We start from the raw sequence: 20,093 nt of genomic DNA, 5'->3' as shown, positions 1-20,093 counted from the left end.
CTTGGGTTCAAATCCCAGGCCCCGCACTGGCCAGTGCAGCTCAGGGGGTTGGGTGTCCTCCCATACACGGAAAGGCTGCCAGGATGTTCAGAGCACATGCTGGGGCTTGGGGTTGAATCCCTGGTGGGAATGGGGGGTGGTGTTGCTGCAGGAGGAGAATATTGATGTTCTTCTCTCATATCAATGTTTCCCTCTAAAAATCAACAAAAAAAAAATCTTAAAAATAATTCCAGGCCTACTCCACACTAGCTGCATAACTTCAGTTAAGTTTGTTTAATTTCTTTACATCACAGATTTCCTATCTGTAAAATCAGGCTAATCTATATATATAAAGCCCTAATATGCAAATAGACCGAACAGCAGAACTGAACTGGTTGCTATGATGTGTGCTGACCACCAGGGGGCGCGTGCAGAACATGGTGGGCATCTGCAGCAGGCGGCAGAGCGCGGACCATGGTGGGTGCTGACCAAGGCGGGATGGTGAAGCATGTGAATGGGGGTGCCAGACCAAGGTGAGGCGCCAGTCACTGTCATTGGGGTGAACCTCTGGTGGTTACTGAAAATTCTTTGCTCCTGTGTGCCGCCATCCTGCCCGGCGCTCCCACCTGCTGCTGGTGCTGGGGCCGCCACGCACACCCACTGCCAGCGCTGGCCATGCTCACACCCACAACCCGTGCCAGAGCCACCACTCACACCCACTGCCGGCGCCTGGTGCCAGTCCCAATCGCTCGGTGCGAGGGGCAGCTGTTGGCCCCGATCACCCCTGAGGCTTCTCCACTTTGCTCCTGAGGGGCGATTGGGACAGCAGCCGCCGCTTGCACCTGCTGATGGTGCTGGCCCCAATTGCTCTGTGCTGTCAGCAGGTGCAAGCGGGCCCAGTGCTGTCAGCGTGTGGGAGTGGCAGTGGTGGTAGCACAGCTTCCAGCAGACAGGGGATCAGGGGCTGCAGTGGAAGGGACTGGGCAGGGGCGTGGAGGATGGGCTGAGACCTGCCTCTGTGTCCACCTCAGCTTCGTGGCCCACAGTTCCTTTCAAGGTGCACGAATTTGTGCACTGGGCCCCGAGTGAGTTAATAAGCATGGAGTCTTAAGAATGGTGCTTGGCATTAGGTAAACACTATAAAAGTGTTAGCAACTACTTCTTTTTATTATCATATGGTGTAGATATTTCAAAAAATGTATGCAGTGACCACATCTCACAAGTACATAATGAAAAATTTGTGGAGAAAAAAAAACATGTGGACCTGAAATAATTGGTGAGCTCTAAGGAGGTGTTGAGGTTGCCAGTTCTCAGGATGAATGCAAAGGTGTTAGAGAAGGGTCAGCTCAGCACAGCTCAGTGTGTGAAAAATTCAGAAGTCCCATAGCTGGGCAATAGTGGCAGAGAGGAAGGGGAAGTGGGGGCAGGGCCATGGCTGCTGTAACTTGATAGGTACATGTTTTATTTAACAAAATAGAAATGTGAGTGCCATACTTTTAACATCAAGGACTTGGAAGAAACAGCTCCCTCTGCTGGAAAGTGGTGGGATTGCTCGCCTATTTCTGATCTCTGTTTCTGAAAAAACCCAGCTGAAGTGCTAGCCAAGTTCCTTTATGAAATAATCACTAAAGCAAGATCATTTCTGCGACATCACAAATCAAACCTAGGTCATTCCTACCTTACTTGCAATAAGTGGCAGATTTTTATCCCATTTAAATATATAAAGGGCAGTGGATTTCTGATCTCCTCCACTTTCTCATCTTTTCTAAAATGTCTGGGGAGGTTATCACCAAGTGAAAGAGTAGGTGGATGATAGCACTTGAAGTCCTTTAGAGAACAAAAGATGAATATGATGTCTTCAGTTTAGTTCCTTAATATTGTCTCAACTGAGTGCAAATTCTAAAATAATTAGAACAAACTTACTAAACAAACTTTTTCTACCTTAGTTCTCTCCCTCATATATTTATCTCCCTATAATTTACCACCCCTAGCAGCCCCAAACCCCTTGCCTTTGTCTTGTCATTCTCCAAAAATATATCATCCTTTGTTAAAATAGTATGTATCCCTCCAGGGTCTAACAGCATCTGTGGGCCTTCACTTCTTTTCTATGAATACACAAACCTGTTCTCCTGTTTGTCTTTAGTCAGTTTAATTTTCATGGTCCCAGGAACTGAACCTAAGAAAATAGAGGAAAAAGTTTTTTCTTCCCCTACAAGGTCACCTTTGCTAATCTCCAGGCACAGAAGAGGCAACAAATTTTTGGTAAATAATATTTAACAGTCATATCTTTTGATATAATGTAGAAAAATAAAGAATTAAATTCCTGTTTCCTTTAATTTCCTTGAAGGTATAAAAGCTTTTTTTTTTTTTTTTGGTAAATTTTTGTCTACCTTAAATCTTGTCTGATAGTTTATTTTAGAGCAGGTTTATTGAGATTCAATTCACATACCATAAAATTGGCTATTTGCAAGTGTACAATTTAGTGGTTTTTAGTATGTTCACAAGTTTTGTAACCATCACTAGTATTTATTTAGAACATTTTTATCATCCCCCAAAGAAGCCCATATTCTGTACTTGTCAGATAGGTACTAGACTTACCAGGGTGATCACTTTGTAAGGTATATGTCTAATCACTATGATATATATCTGAAACTAAAATAATATATGTCAACTGAAAAATAAAACAAAAAGAAACCCCATACTATTAAGCAATCACTTTCCATTCCTCTGTCCTCCCTCCCAGTCCCGAGAAACCACTGATCTTTTGCCTTTATGGATTTGCCTATTCTAGACATTTCATATCAATGGAATCATACAATATGTCACCTTTTGTGTCTGTCTTCTTTCACTCAGCATAATGTTTTCAAGGTTCATCCATTATGTTATATGTATTACCTCACTTCTTTTTATGAAAATGTCTAAGTTTTTAATGCCCTAAGAAATCCATAAAATATATGCAAACAAATGATACTGTTAATAAGAACTGGGAATTTCAAGGATATAACCAGGAAAATTACAAACAGTGGAAGATAATAAACACTCCAGCCTTCATTCTGACACATAAGTAGGGTTTTTCTTAAAGAACTCAACCTTAGATGATCTCTTATCTATATATGTAAAAGCCAAGTGGCCAGAATGCCAGAATGACCGGAACGACCGGTTGCTTTGATGCGCACTGCGGTCCTGATTGGCTCCCCCCACCACAATGGGGTGGGGGCTGGCCGGCCAACTGCCTGCAGCCCCTCCCCCCAGCCGACCCCATGCGATTGGCCCCCCGCCTCCCCAATGGGGGGGGCTGGCCAGCCAAGTGCCCATGGACCTTTCCCCTGGCCTGCCCCGCCCCCAATCACTCGCAGCCAGCCAACTGCCTGCAGCCCCTCCCCCCAGCCGACCCCAGGCAATTGGCCCCCCGCCTCCCCAATGGGGGGGGCTGGCCAGCCAAGTGCCCATGGACCTTTCCCCTGGCCTGCCCCGCCCCCAATCACTTGCAGCCGGCCAACTGCCTGCAGCCCCTCCCCCTGGCTGGCCCCTCCCCCTGCCGGCCCCCCCTCCAGCCGGCCCGGCCTGATTGGCCACAATCGGGGCAGGCCGGCTGGACCCCACCTGTGCACAAATTTGTGCACCGGCCGCTAGTTAATAAATAAAGTATAAAATAAACTCAGAAACTTCCCTTCTACTACAGCAATCACTAAGATGACCACCTTAGTAACTATCCATCTTTCTTTTCATGAGTTTCTAATGAAATGAAATAGGTCTTCTTTGGGAAAGTCTTTTTCTCTTCTTCAGTTATACTAACCACTAGCTTATTCGACACCAACTTTTCTCTCTCTGTGCTTCCTGGGTGAGGAGATTAAGTCCACACAGGTTTTGCTGAGACTGACACTGAAGATACCGATGTCACTGACACTTCCTCAACCTCACCCACTTCCCTGGGAGACCAGCCGATCCCATCGACGAGACAGGTGATAGCGCTGGGCTCCCCAGCAAGCAGCAGCCAGGGCTTGGATATTTGACCTCTATTGTGAAATCACGCTCTGAGTATTTGCTTTGTTCTGCTCTAAAAAAACTCAAGAGGTTTATTTATTTTCTCTTAAGGATAATATGAAGCTATTTATCATTAATACTGATAGAGGCTTTTACTTGGATGAATAGATGATGGCTCATCAATCGTTTAGATAAGGCACTGCCAGGTCTCCCACCATTCCCACAGGAGATTTAGCAGTGTGGGAAGACACTTAGGGCCAATAGGCCACTCCCCCCTCTCCCCTCACACAGCCTCAGCTGTACACACAATGCCAGCTGCCACAAGGTGGGCCAGGAAACTGGGGCTAACACTGGTCTTGGACCTTGTCCCTCGGTTACCAACTCCCCCGCTACCTTTGCACCACTGGATGTTACATGCGGGTTTTTGGAGATTATCTTGTCCAGTGGTTTTCAGAATATGCTTTAAATTGAAAAACTGTTTGTGATAAAATACATATAAAGCTCCCACCGTGGCCATTTTTAAGTAAACAGCTCAGTGTTAAATACATTCACTTTGTTGTGTAATCAACCTCCAGAACTCTTTTCATCTTGCAGCTCTGAAACTCTATACTCATTAAACAACTCCCCATTTTCATCTTCCCCAGGCCTGACAACCACCATTCCACTTGCTATCTCTATGAATTTGAGTACTCTTGGTACCTCATATAAATGAAACCACATAATATTTGCGTTTCTGAGGCCAGCTTAATTCATTCAGCATAATGTCCTCAAGGTTCATTCATACTATAGCATGTGTCAGATTTTCCTGCCTTTTAAAGGCTGAACAATATCCCATTGTATGTATGTACCACATTTTGCTTATTCATTCAGCAACCCAAGCCACGTGGGCTGCTTCCACCTTTTGCCTATTGTTAATAATGCTGCTGCGCATGTGGGTATACACATATGTGAGACCCTGCTCTATTTTTTTTTTTACATACATACCCAGAAGTGGAATTGCTGGATCATATAGAAATACTACATTTAGCCTTTTGAGTGACCTCCATACCCTTTCCCCATAGTGGTTGTACCATTTCACATTTCCACAGACAGAGCATAAGGGTCCCAGCTTTTCCAAACCCTCCCCAACATTTGTTCTTTTCTCCTTTCTTTGATAGTTGCCATTCTAATGAGTGCTTGATATATGCATTTTTTTCCATATACACTTCAGTGGTTCTATAATTCCATAAACTGAGAAATTTTGACCATCGATGATTAAATGACTTTTATCCTGCAAAAAATTTTTAGAAGAAAAAACTGATTTCTGCTATAGTTCCTGCCCAAACTGATACCTACTTATTTAGACCAATAAATTCTTCATTTTAAAAGAGAATAAATTTATTTTTAATTAAAATAAAAAACCAACCCTACCAATTATTAAGCCTTTACTTTGTGCAAATCCTATGAGACATACATCATCTCACGTAATCTCCACAACCACCCATGAAATAGATGCGATCCACTTAAATTTGCAGTTGAGTAAAGTGAAGTTGGAAGTGGCCACAGGTCACATGTCTAGGAAGTAGCTGAGCTGGGATTTGGTCCTAAGTTGTCTGATTGAAAAGGCTGTGCTGGCTCTGTTCAGTAGGTCATATGGGAGAAAATCCATATAAATAGGGAGTCTTGTCTTAATATGGGAAAACATACAGCTAGTGAGACTCATCTTAATTTGGGCAAATCATTAGCTCTAGTTCTCAATCCGGAAGTATAATCACTATACAGATAATGCTGCTGAAACAATTTCCAACCAAAAGTAAATGGCATACCTCAAAGCTAAAAAAGTATTCAGTATCTAAAAGCGTGGCTAGTTCAACTCTGTCCTTTTAAATAAGAAAAACTCGTGGCTTTTATATTTCATTAAAGGTGTCACTATTGGCGACTATTCAAAAGTAGCCTGCTTTCTGGTACAGTAAAGAAAGCCCCTCCCAGCTAGAACTACTGGAGTTAAAGACTTATAATAATTAAACTGAAAGGAGTATTAAAGTTTCAATTATAAGTAATCAATTGCTTTTTTATACACTGAGAAAAGTTGTTTTAAAATATTTAATTATTTAAAATGAGATAATCAAATTATATTAGACTAGAGGGCCCGGTGCACAGATTTGTGCACGGGTGGGGTCCAGTTGGCCCTCCCTAATCAGGGCCCGATTGGGCTGGGCCGGCTGAGGGGAGGGGCCTATAGGGGGCGTGGCTGGCCAGGGGCAGGGGCTGTGGATGATTGGTTGGCCCCACCCCTGGTCGAACTCCCAGTTGAACTCCCGGTCGAGGGGACCATTTGCATATTATTTTTTTATTATATAGGATTTCCTATAATATTTCTAAAAATGCTGTACACTTAAAAAGTCTGCCCTCTTTTTGAAACACTCTATTATAAAAATTCTTAAAAACATAAATAGTAAGGGGCTTTACAATGATACATTTTCTACGCATCTGTAGCATTTCTGATAATTCTGCAACTGAATTTATATCCGAGTTGAGCATTTTTCTTTCTCCTCCAAAAAGCTAAGTCACTCCTGTAAGGCTTTTGAGATGTCAGTTAACTTTAAACTATTGGTTTCTCAAGTAACCTGCCCTCACTTGGTCTTTGGATAAGTTAGACATTTGCTGAAGTTTCAAACATGTCAAAATGTGTAAACAGTGTCTTTGAAGTTTCTAAAGAAAGATGGTTTCAAAAAACGCCCAGTCGGTCTGGTGCAAATTGCCTTGTCTCTGTGCCATGCACCTGTCCCAACGAGATGACGCTGCTCTTCCAGGGGCTACGTAGATCACAGCTACCCAGTGGCTAACACCCTGTCCTCAGCTTCCATCAGACATTGTTGCCATTGAATGATGGTCATGTATCGAGACAGAATGAAATGAGTGAGAAGGTCTGGATTCAAATCCCTGTTCTTCCATTTTACTCTCAGTAGAATCTGAGACAAACAACTTTTTGGGATCTTAGTCTGCTCATCTGTAAAAATGTCTATTCTTGTCTGGCCGGTGTTGCTCAGTGGTTGAGCTTGGACCTATGAACCAGCAGGTCAGGGTTCGATTCCTGGTCAGGGTACAGGCTCAGGTTGTGGGCTCAATCCCCAGTAGAGGGTGTGATTCTCATCACTGGTCTCTTTCTTTCTTTCTTTCTTTCTTTCTTTCTTTCTTTCTTTCTTTCTTTCTTTCTTTCTTTCTTTCTTCTTTCTTCCTTTCTTTCTCTCTCTCTCTCTCTCTCTCTCTCTCTCTCTCTCTCTCTCTCTCTCTCTCTCTCTCCCTCCCTCCCTCCCTCCCTCCCTCCCTCTCCCTTCCTCTCTGAAATCAATAATGTATTTTTTAAACTGTCTATTCTTGTCTCAACTGATCCAGAAGTATTTTGTAAGCTCTAAATATGATGTAAATTCAAGGTTAGATCTGAGGTGTTGTAAAGATAATTGTTACAAGTAAATGAGTATTGACATTTCTATGGTTCAACTTTGGACAATTTATATAGGGGAAGATTTTCATAGCATGGCCTCCGTCAATTTCTTTAAAAATATTTTTATTGATTTCAGAGAGGAAGGAAGGAGAGAGAGAGAGAGTGATGAGAGAGAATCATTGATTGGCTGCCTCCTGCATGCCCTCCACTGGGGATCGAGCCCACAATTCAGGCTTGTGCCCTTGACTGGAATTGAACCAGGGACCCTTTAGTTTGAAGGCTGACGCTCTATCCACTGAGCCAAACAAGCCAGGGCTGTCAATGTTTTTTAATGGAGCCTGATCTGGAGAAGCACCTGAGGAACTAGGTAAAAACACAGATTGTAAGGCCTCAGCCTAAACGAACTGCATCCAAACCTGGGGGAACGGAGGCTGCGGGCCCGCTGGGGAGAACTGGCTGCAAGGCTCGGACTTGGAGGCTGCAGAAAAACCGTTTTTAATTTCCAAACTCAGAGAGATTTGTTCCTTTTAGAGGTAAGCCTGCTCTGTCTTTCTTCACAGAAAAATGTATTTCCTACCCTTTGGTCATAAGGCCATTAAGCTTCTAAATATCAACAGTCCATTTCAAAACATGATCATCAGGGATGCAAAAATGTAGAATAGAGATAACAATAAATAGAATATAGCGTACATGGAATGCATTATTTTTAGAATGACTTTGGTGACTTGTCAGGTTTTCAGGTTTGCTAGTCTTTCAATTAAAATATTTTCAAACGTGTAACAGGATTTATTATAAGAAAAACCCCTTTCTAATCTTTTAAAAACTACCCTTAATTCATTTTGCAGTCCTGGCGCAGGCAGGAAACGCATCGCCAGCTGGTACAAGCGAGGCTGCTGTCAGTTCTGGCTTCCCAGTGATGACCCTGGATTAAGTCCAAAGCTCGGTTCCCATTGCATTGCCTCTGATCTTACCAGAATATGAACTGCACAGTCGAATGCAGTTTATTTCATTTCGTTGTTTTCATTGTTATATTTTACTGTGTTAACCTTGCTATTTCTTAGCTCTAGCTCTACCACCTTAACGCTGTGTGGCTTTGCACAAGTTATTTAACGTCTTGCTTCCCAGTGTAAAACAGAAACCATACCCACACCCCACAGGATTACTGTGGAGAATAAATGAAATAATATATAGGAAACTTATTACAGTACCTAGTACCTAGTTATAAATGACAGGTATTACCTACATTGGTTTAAATTTTGGGTAAAATTTTCCCACCTCACAGTTCAAGGTCTCAGTAATATGGGCTGAAAGGACCCTCAAGGTCTTCTAGCCCAACCACTCTTACAGCTGCATCGCTGGGGGAAGCTCAATGGCTCTGGGGAACCATGCCAGACTGAACATGAACTTCTGGGCCCTTTCTCCCCATCCTGGGACATCCCACCTCTCTATTGGCTGTAAATCAGTCCAGCATGATTCTGTGTGGGTATTGGTGGCATTTTGGTTGGGGCATTGTTATTCCAAGGAGAGCAGTGCTCCCCTTTCTACTGAGAACCAGTGGAACAAGCAAGACTCCAGAGAACTGATCTCTGAGGAGAGAAGCATCATGCCAGGAGTCAGACAGGCTTCTCCTTGTGCGACTGGAGTCTGCCCCAGCTCCGAGCCAGGTCTCCACATTCCCCTCCCAGGCATGCCATCACGCATCTTAAACACTCCTGTCCCATCCCACGTCTCCATTCAAGGACCTGCGATGACTTGTGACAACAGCAGAATGGTGGTTACCAGGGGTTTGGGAAGTTGGGGAATGTTATCTCAGGGTACAAACTTGCGGCTAGTAGATAAGTAAGTCCTAGAGAGCTAATGCACAGCATAATGATTACAGAAAACAATACTGTTATAACGGCAAAGTTGCTAAGAGACTAGATGTTAACTGTTGCCAAGGCAAAAAAAAGAAAGAAACAGTAATAGAGTGATGTGATAGTGGTGTTAGCCCACAGTACTGTAGTCATCATATTGCAATATGTAAATGTATCAAACCAACATGCTGTACACCTCAGACTTACAGTTATATGTCAATTATATCTCAAAAAAAAGGGACAAAACCTGCAATGACTCTCTTCCATCTGCACAATCAGCTCAACTCCAGGGTTGGACTCATTGCTCTTGTCATCTCATTTCACTTGCGTGATAGGTCACTCTCCATTTCTAGGAGTTCTAATCCCTGTATTTCCATCACAGTTTAGCTTTTCAATGTTTTCAACTATGCTAGTCCATGCTGATCTCCTGCCTGAACTTGTTTTCTTGGATCATCCTGCTTTGATTTAAGACACAGGAAATGACTGTGCACGGGTCCCAAGTCCACTCCGTTGCCACCTTTAGCTTCTGCCAAGTCCTAACCTCTTCCCTCTAGGTGCCCCTTCACCCCTTTTGCATATTCTTCAGGCCGCCCGAGGGAGAAGAGCAGGGTTTTCTCATGGACGAGCCTGCAGTGCTCAGGAGGGGACCAGGCTGCACCTGAACGAATTCAAACGCACCGTCTGACAGTGAGTGTGTACAATGCTCCGGAATGTGCAGCAGAGGCGCCCAGGAGTCCTTGGCTGTGATTTGCATGCTCGGGAGGAAATGAAAATTCCACAGCTATTGAATAAGTCTCTTTTACAGTGCACAGCAATAAAGCCAGTTCTGCCAACTCCTACACCTTACGAGAACTTAACGATACAGAACTGCAAAGTGGAATTCACTTGGGTCCTTGAAGATGATCTCACAGCAACACTTCTAGAACAAGCACGGCGGGAAGCAGAGCACAGACTGAAAGAGGGCAAGTGAGACAGAAATATGCACCTTCCAGCTTCTATGATTTTTTTATTGGAGTTCTTACTGTCTCAAGCAACGCCACATTCATTGTTTCTTAAAGGCTGACCTCCTCAGGTGGCAAACACCACTGCAAGCCACGTAACTGCAATGTTCGGGGAAGCCACGCTTCTGACTAGTTCCAGAAATACTCAGAGAGCTGCCACGGTGCCACCCGCTTGCCACGTCATGCTTTACAGGTGGATGTGTCTTATGATGATGGGTCCCCTCCTGGGGGAAAGCAATAGCAACTACCACAGACATGGCTATGGCCCTGGTCCCCGTGTCCTGGGTCAAGCACTGCGCTAAGCAATTTATACAGATTATTTCATTCGGTCATCTCAATGACTATGCATTAGGTATTGTTATTGGGCCCATTTTATGGATGATCACGCTGAAGCATGAATACATTGTCGAAGATCACACAGAGTGAACCGCAGGGCCAGTGCGGGATTGCAGCCGGCTGGCTGCGATGCTGTTTGCTCTGACACTGTACCTACTCTCTACTGTGTACAGGAAGGGAAGGGAAGCCAAAAGCCACCTCCATCACTGTCAGACAAGGTGGTTGGGCAGAGGGGAGGGGCTTGTGGTGACTGAAATCTCTCATCTCCTCAGAGGAAGGGCAGCACAGATCCCATAACACCAGTAGATGTTAGTGTGTTCAAATGTACTTACAGATTCTAGGATTAAAATATTCCTTTAAGATTATATAAGAGATTCTTCTTTGATGTGGTATCCAGGGAGTGAAATGCAACGAGCAGGAATGAGACTGCATGGCAAGCTTAGAGCAAGTTCTCTATAAAAGGTATATCCCCCACTTCCTGGCTTTGTTCCCCCTGATATGTTAATATCACCATGGAAACAAGAATATGGTTAATGCAGTAGCCACATAGCTACTTTCCCATAACTCACATTCCTTTTCCAAGCCTCTCAAATCCCCATTTTCATTCTGAAGAAGGATTATAGAACCTATTTTAAAAAACTGTCTTTGGCTTTAATGTGGTTGAGCCTTATACAAGGAGATAAATCTATATTTGAAATTTGTGTCAATGAAAATGAATGTATTTATGTGTGTGTTTGGTCTTTTTAAGGACAGATATCTAAATGTTAAAAAGAATATATTAGGACTGTCATGGGTGGTTTTTATTTTTTCCCTTTGCTTTATTGTATTTTATTTGAAAATGAATCATATAATGAGGGGAAAATATGTTTAAAATATATGTGCAATGTCACCACCACACACCTAACTAGAGTCTCCAGAAGCCCTGCACATTATAAAACCATTACAAACGTCCGCTACATTCATACAGAAGTGATGTCCATCCCTGTTTGAGTGGCTGATGTCCCTTCTAGCACCCTCTGGTGGTGGCTTTGATCGGGCCTTGATAGCACGCGTCGGAAGCCATGCTTAAAACACCCTTAAGCTTGGCAGCAGCCCTTTATTCCAGGCTTGTCTTCCAGGGTCATCCACACTGCTGAGAAACACGTCTTCCAAATGCTACACAAACCTGCCCTTTGGCATTTGAGATTCAATACTTGGGTTTGGTGCACTGACCTCAATTCCTCTATTTGAATCCTGCGGATCTCTCCTCTCCTTTAATAACCTCCTTTAATAATGGCAAGCAATTCCCTAACACCACGTGGGGGTCAACCTGAAATTCTGATAGGCTAGGGAGCGAAACAGGGCTTAAGGAAAGCAGGTTTAAGTAGGTACTGGGTACCCAGGTGTAGTGGTTAAGAAAGACGAAGTTATTTCTCCATCATTCTTGAATTCAATAAATATATATTGCGTCCTCCCAGTGCTAGGTGCTGGGAATTCACAGTGAGTAATAAATAATACACAGGCCTGTCCTTGAGGAATTCAAAGTCTTGCAAATGAGGTGAAGAACAGGATATGGAAGATGTATTTCATGACACCTCCACTTCAGCCCTCATAAGATTGTTGAGTTAATACATATAAAATGCTTAAGAAAGAGACTGGAACTTAATACCCAAATTATAACTACTTCAAGTCATTATTATTATGAACTCCTCCTACAGAAGAAAGGCGGACCCTCTACTGAGCACGTACTACGTAATAGGCAGGGCCTTGATAGTTTCATACTTGGAGCTCTCCGGCTGAAAGCAATGCAGTGGCACATGAGTGTGTCCAAGGTACCACTTCATGAAAGGTACAGGAGACAGAGGGCTGCGAGGCAGCAAAGACAAAGGTAGTGCCTCCCTGTAGCGCAGTAAGGAATGATTCCCTGAAAAAACAATGCCTGCCTCTCCTAAAAAAAATAAAAATCTAAGCAGCAAGAAACACGTTCTCTGTTGCTCAGTCCTTCCCCGGAAGATTGAAGTTCATGTTAAAGCCAAGGTCACAGAGCCGGGCCCAAGATGAGCACTTGGGAAGAGGATATTACCATGTAAGAAGCTGGAGACAGAGGATGATGACTAAGCCTTCACGGGGATTAGAAAACAAATAGAATATCCAAGACAAAAATAATTGTATAAATAAAACGATATTTAATGCCTACCATTAGAAAGTACAAGGGGGCGATGAAGACATATAGTGTGGTTAAGGGGGAGGGGCTTATTTTAGGGGGTTAGAGAGAGCTCCTTTGAGGAAAAGAATACTAGCACCCTTCACACAGATGAAAAACAAAGATTCACAGACGTTAACCATGTGGCACAATCCCTGGCAATTGGAGAGCTCAGTTGAGATCTACCTCAATTTTTGGTATTTCTGAACTCTCCATGACACAAATTGGGAGAAATTGCTATTTTTATGTTTTCAGTGGTTATGTTTATTCCTGTTTGGAAGAGGATTTCAGTTTTATTGTTGATTTTGGTGGTGGTGGTTTCTGGTGACAAAATGGGAAAGACAAAAATCTTCTTTTGGAGCCAAAAGGGGCAAGTCTATTGGCAGTGAAATTGCTCTGCATGACTATTTAAAGCAGCGGTTCTCAACCTTCCTAATGCCGAGACCCTTTAATACAGTTCCTCATGTTGTGGTGACCCCCAACCATAAAATTATTTTTGTGGCTACTTCATAACTATAATTTTGCTACTGTTATGAATCATAATGTAAATATCTGCTATGCAAGATGTATTTTCATTGTTACAAATTGAACATAATTAAAGCATAGTGATTAATCACAAAAACAATATGTAATTATATATGTGTTTTCCGATGGTCTTGGGTGACCCCTGTGAAAGGGTCATTCGACCCCCAAAGGGGTGGCGACCCACAGGTTGAGAACCACTGATTTAAAGGATCATTTTCCTTGAGGCAACATTTACCTTTACGGATTATGGATTATCGTGACACTGAAGGGAGGGAGGGCCTCAGAATGACAGTGTCTCAACTTTGTCCAGACCCTTCTGTGATGATGGAAATGTTATGTATACTGTGTTAATAGAATAGCCGCTAGCTACAGGTGAGTACCGAGCACTTGAAAGGTGGTTCTTGAGAATGAGGAACAGAATTTTAAAGGAGATAAATTGAAATTGAAATTGAAGGTTTCTCAGTTGAAGAGGAAGCAGGGTTTTCCCCTCCCACTGTGCCCAGAGATGAGGTTAAGGGGCTTGGACTCTGGCTAAGAGAGACAAAGTAAAAGCAGTTCCCACTGGTGGGGAGTGAGCTTGATTTTGCAACATGGTGCCCTTTGGGGGCTCCAGAGGATGGTACCCAGAGGGAGGGGTCAACAGCCTGTAGACTCTGGGGACAGTGTTGTCCTGAATCAATCTGCCAACTTTGCCTTTCTGTCAATACCTAAGAAAAGTCCTCTTTTGGCATTAGAGACTAGACTTAGACATGCTTTGGGGCAGCGGTCGCCAACCTTTCGGACCTCACGGACCACCGGTTGGCAACTGCTGTTTTGGGGGACTCAGGGAGAGACTGTTGACTTTAGAGATGAAAGAAATTAGTAGAGTAAGAAGAGCAAGTCACTCAAATCTGAACCTTCAGGTCTAGCTCATAATAGAAGCTTATTTGCTAGTTTTAATTTAATCTTAAAAAGGAAATCTCCAACACACAGTTGGGGGTTGTAAGGGCATGTGCTGGGGAGTGGGAGTGGCCAGGGAGAGGTCAATGGGGGGAAAAGGAGACATATGTAATACTTTAAACAATAAACAATTTAAATTAAAAAAAAAGGAAATCTCCAAATATTGTCTATCCCTGGATCCTGTTTTGCTCATGCACATGCTGAACTATATTGGCCTCTTCTTTGGGCAGAATGTACATCTGACTTATTTTTCCACCAACAGACTTAGTAGTTAAAACTATCTAAAAACACTGCTCTCATTTTAATATAACATTAAATTAGTATTTAATAAATAAACTTTTGTGTAATTTAATTGAATTCTGAATGTGGCCCAGCACCTGCCAAAACTTCATTTAAGACATCTGGTAACTGAAAAAGGCAGTCCAATGGACATGCCATGTAGTCATTGCCAAGTTCTATCACACACAATTAAAACATCATAAAGATACGCACCTAGCTCAGCGGTTTCACAGGGATCGCCTAAGACCATCGGAAAACACATATATAATTACATATTGTTTTAGTGATTAATCACTATGCTTTAATTATGTTCAATTTGTAACAATGAAATTGGGGGTTACCACAACATGAGGAACTGTATTAAAGGGTCGCGGCATTAGGAAGGTTGAGAACCACTGACCTAGCTCAATCTCTCAGCTGCCCACGGCAAGGGGCCTTCACAGGTGGAGATTTAGCATTAAAAGGACGAGGCAGTAAGAACTGATCCTTCTGAAGTGCAGTAATTAAAGATACTGTCAACTATGTAATTCACATAATAAAAATCATATTTTAGTTATTTCACACACACAAAATTGTCTTTATAGATAACCATGTTTTCCTCCCCTGCCCCCCCCCAAAACTAATATGATTCTCTTTCCATTACATATATCAACGTCCCTAAGACCTAAATTTATTCTCTAGTTGTATTCACTGGTTTATTCCAGCGGCTGGTAACAAACACTTTTTCGCTTTCATTCTTACATGTCCTACTTTGTATATTTTAACCTGTGCACTACCTGAAGTCCTTTTGGAAACAAATGAGGTATAGCACTCAAACTAAAAAGTACTAAATAAACAAGGCCAACAGAAGAATTTAAAAATTCAATTATCTCCCCCAAATGGGAAGTTGAATAATACTTTACAAGAGGAAGGTCAATGACAAGTGTGAAGATTAAGTTAGGTGGTCCATTATATTTGATGAAAAAACTCTTAGCCAGCAAGATATCAATCTCTAGTCCTCAATCAATAAAAGGGACTTTGCAAGCATCCACATAATATAATTTGCCTTTAGTTGCTCCAGTGCACAAATGCTCCTTCCTGGAATGATAATCAGTAGCAGCTCTGGTGTGCCTTGGTTACCCTCTCTTCCCAAGAGAGTTAGAATGATTTATAGAGAGCAAGGGTCACCCATAAATTCAGACAGTGTCAACGCCACCTCTGCAGACTCAATTCAAAAAATGAAGAATGCTGATGCTGCATGGCAGCATACAGCAGCTTCTCCATAAACTCCCTGCAGCGGACCCGCGAGGCTGAGCAGGTCTTCACGGATAACCCAGAAGGAAATATAGAAAATAGCAGACAGGATAGCTTACATGTACCTAGGAAAATTACAACACAAAAATCAAAACTGACATCATAATAAAAATCTCAGGAAAGGTGTTGATAAACAGGTCCATTTGGCATAAATCGGTTACCATAATTGCTACGCAGGGGTATACTTTCTTCATAGGCTAGGATCTGCTTTATTGTTGCATAAATTAGCTAATCCTGCAAAAATGCATAGAAAGCAATCCGCTTTACTGCATACTCCCTTTAGTCACACTGTGTTTATTTCTGTCTCGTGTCTGCTTTGGAAATGCATACCCGTTGCATGCACGAAATTATTTCACAACTGGTGGCCTTGCCCATGTCCTCCAGCTCTCTTCGCTAGCGGACAGCCATTCCCTAGGCCAGTGGTCGGCAAACTGTGCCCCTTGAGTGTGGCTCTTGCACAAAATACCATGTGCGGGCGAGCAAGTACAGTGCGATTAAAACTTCGTGGCCACACTCAAGGGGCCAAAGAGCTGCATGTGGCTCGAGAGCCGCAGTTTGCCGACCACGGCCCTAGGCTATGCCGTCCACCCACAAAGAACTACAAGACAGCACCTGCCCCTCTTCAATGATCTGCCACAGCCAGGAAACAGAAATCACAGCCCCTCAGACAAAGGTAGCTTTGTTGTTGGCTTTCTCTCTAACCATTTAATCAGTATCTCTATCTAAACCCGGTTCCCGAAGCCCATGACTTGCAGCCAGTTCTTAGCAAATGTAGCTTAAAGATCCTCCGTGACCTGGCCAGGTAAAATCTGATCTCATCTGTGTTCAGGGCATCTTACCTTTTCACCTGCTACTTCTGTTACATTCCTGAGGGTGGTAACCTGGAATAGGACCCAACTAGCCCAGTTATACTTCAAAGTATTGGGGGAGAAAGGAGGTGGAAAAGATAAAGCAAGAGGAGGGTAATAAAATCCGATTTGGAGAAAATGGACCACTTGAAAAACGAAGATAATAATGCCACAGAAAAATAACCATGTGAGCGGGGCATCACATGGCTAGGGTCTGAACAGGGCAAGTAGTAGGGTGATTAACCGGGCTGATGCCCAAAAGGAGATTAATAAAAATATTAATCCAGACCCTATAGATGCTGGATTACTATGAAATAGAATTACTAGAGATTTGGAACCAAAATGGGTTTCTCAAGCTCTTTATGAAGACCAGTTCTTCCCCATACTCTAAAGCACGTCATCCATCACCAAGCACAGAGGGAAGCACAGCGCAGGCAGCCTATAAGGGATGATCGAATTCTACCACATTCTTCAGCTCAGAACGCTATCAGGCCTCACTGATTAGGCATGACTGGACCAAATGCTTTTCAAACCAGTAACAAGTCTGAATTTTAACATGTTTTAAACAAAACCACAATGCGATTATTTTAAATCTTATATGGAAACTCAGGCAACTTTAACAACATTCGTCTGAGGTCTCCATTGATGTTTGCTCGATACATTAGCATCATTTGTAATTACCACATCATTGTTTCAATGTAAATGGATGCTTTGGAAGTGCTTTGATGCTGAAAATACTGTAATCTGCCCCCTTATGTTGCTTAAACATTGTTCCATTCTTCTTATTTTCTGCAGCATCAGGACATTTCCGAACCAGTGGCACACAGACAAACTTCAGACACTACCCTGACATGATTTTCCAAATGTCCCAATTAGAAGATGTGACTTAATGAGGTTCTCATCATGCTGTGAATTACAGAAATAAAACCAGAGCAATGCATCTTACAGACAAGAACCTCAGTTTAAATATTGACATGCCTGCTTTTTACTTGACTTAAAGAGGTGCCTGACTTTGTCCTTCGAAACGTCAAACTAGCCCTCAGGTCTGCCTGTCGCTGAAGCCTAAGGATGCAGCGGATGCAGGAAGAACAGGGCGGCATGAGCTGGCGGGCACTCCCGAGTCACTGAAACCAGGAAGGCTCTTAGCAAGCTGATGACGAAAGGGTAGGAAATAGCTTTCATATGAGTGCAAGCTGAGCTCTTACTAATTTTTAGTGGACTAATAAATTATAAGAAGAAAAAAGAATCCTGAAAGTCACCTATGGGAGACGAAACATGGGAGCGAGTAAGTGTTTGGGGGCTGAAATCCTGCCTTTTCTCATTTTCGAGGTGTCATCCTGGACCCGCTACTTCTTATCTCTGAGCCTTGGTTTCCTCTTCTATAAAACAGGGATAAGTAATACTTTTCTGGATATAAGGATAAACGAGGCAAAAATGCTTAGCTGGCATCTGCACCCAGTAACTCCTTCCAAGACAGTATTACGTTTACTGCTGCTGATACTGCTAGTACTAGTATTATGCCCTATATCTCCCTATGTGATCTAACTCCGTTTCTCCTCGAACAAGTGAGGTTTCAGCAAAATGAATACTTCAAATGCTATGTTCAAAATCAGTGCTGCTGCTGCTGCTGTCGATGGTGACATGTCAGACATGGCCAAGTGCTTTACACACACTCTCTGTTCTTAATTCTCACAGTGACCCACTGGGGGAGTGATACTAATATTTTATTATCATATAACGTCATAATTCATATTATTTTATTTTACAAAGGAGGAAATTCGTGGGCAGAGAGAGGAAAATTAAAGCCCAAATTTGAACTCAGGGAGACTGAATCTCGAGGCCACGCTTTTAGCCGCTGCTCCAATCTGCTTCCTTCTTCATTTCTACTTCTGATGATGATGTTTCTGAGGAGTTAGCCTAGCACTGAGCCGATTTTTACATTCTGAGCAGTGTTACTCTGGTCAAGCGTCCAATTGCTGTCCATGATACACAGGACGCTAATTTCTTTCTCCAGGAATATGAGCTCACTCAGGTGACAGAATCTTGCTACTCACTTTGCTAGTTTGTAGGGGACAGAAGATAAAAGCAAAAGATGGCCTCTATTATTTGAGTTCTCAAGTTAGGGCCTCCTCCAGATATCCGAGAGCATTCCCAACCAGAAGGTCAAGATCCTGATACCTAAAGCCCCGGTGGCTACACGTGACCAATTTCTACCAGTCTCAGACATTTCAGCTTGCGGAAAGGTTGGTGGTTCCCAGTCAGGATTACTTGAACCCCATCTTCCATATATGCACGTACATGTATTTATCACCCCTCAAACCCATCTTGGTTTATTTTTTCTGCTAGGAAATACCATACCTGTTTCAAAGCAAGGCCACCTGCCTCCACCTCCTGCTCATGCTGGGAAAGGAAGGTTTAGAATCACTTAAAATGCTTTAAAGGCATGCCCAGGGCAGTGCTCTTACCCTTGCAGTGAAGTCCACGGCGGCCGCTCGGTTTAATAGCAACGTGGCTACATTGATGTTTCCATAGTGAGCCGCTATGTGGAGCGGAGTGAAGCCACTCTGCAAGGAGAAAACAGCAGACATTCAGTGGAGTCCTGCCGGCCCCCATCTGACATGCCAGGATCAAGGCCCCGCCCAAATAAAAATGAGGAAGCAAAATATGCTGAGGTCTGCATTCCATTCTGTACTAGGTTTCTTTCGGTTAGTGCCAATTGCTCACAGGGTTTCAAATAAACGCCAGACTCGTAGGCAGAGGAAGAGCCAGGAAGGATCCAAGGGCGGAGATTGAGCAGTTTTAGGAATCTGGTAGCAGTACATAGAGAAGCCAACGTTTCAAAAGTTAAAATAGGGATGACAAGAAAAATCCTTATAGCTCATAGAAAGTTTAATTAGTACCAACTGTTTTACTATTGATGGCAGAATTGTCCATTGATACTCTTTGCCAAAATTTGATTTGTTTTATATACTCAATATAAGATCAAATTATAAAGATAAAGGCAATTTTGGGGAAGAGGTGCACTGTAATTGGTCTTGTATAGTGGGTGACTGCATCCTAGAAAGAATCCACCGGTTGGTTGGTCTCTTTATTATCAAATGCCTATTCGAGAACACATTTTTCTGGATTATTCCTACCAAGGTCATTTTACTTCCTTAAAAAAAAATGCTAAAACATGCAGCGATTCACTTAGTCCCCAAAGATTGAAACCTTATAGGAACTAGATGCATTTCTAAATAGTTAGCAAGCTTCGCAGCCATGCTAGTTAGCTCACTGACTCCTATGGAAGGGTGGGTCATAGTGGTACCATTCTGAGGCCACTTTCATTTTGCTGACACCACTGCGGGTAAGTGTCATGCAGAACTCTACAGAATCAGTCCTAGAGGAGAGAATGGCAGGGTTGTCTGCAGCTTTGGGTAGAGCTGGTAAGCATCTCAAGTGTTGGAAATG

The 20,093-nt window shown here is 42.9% G+C and overlaps 1 protein-coding gene across 1 annotated transcript in view; it reads right to left on the bottom strand.

The window, feature by feature from the left end:
* Positions 1-20,093, bottom strand: part of ANK3 (ankyrin 3) — a 294,328-nt gene that overhangs the window by 165,586 nt on the left and 108,649 nt on the right. The window contains exon 8 of the mRNA XM_081104730.1: positions 19,109-19,207. Within this exon, the coding sequence (XP_080960856.1) occupies positions 19,109-19,207 (99 nt within the window). The remainder of the gene's footprint in view (positions 1-19,108; positions 19,208-20,093) is intronic.

The sequence above is a fragment of the Myotis nattereri genome, assembly GCF_964212035.1.
Source record: "Myotis nattereri genome assembly, chromosome: 13".
In the NCBI taxonomy this organism is placed as follows: domain Eukaryota; kingdom Metazoa; phylum Chordata; class Mammalia; order Chiroptera; family Vespertilionidae; genus Myotis; species Myotis nattereri.
This window is presented reverse-complemented; position numbering and strand designations above follow the sequence as displayed.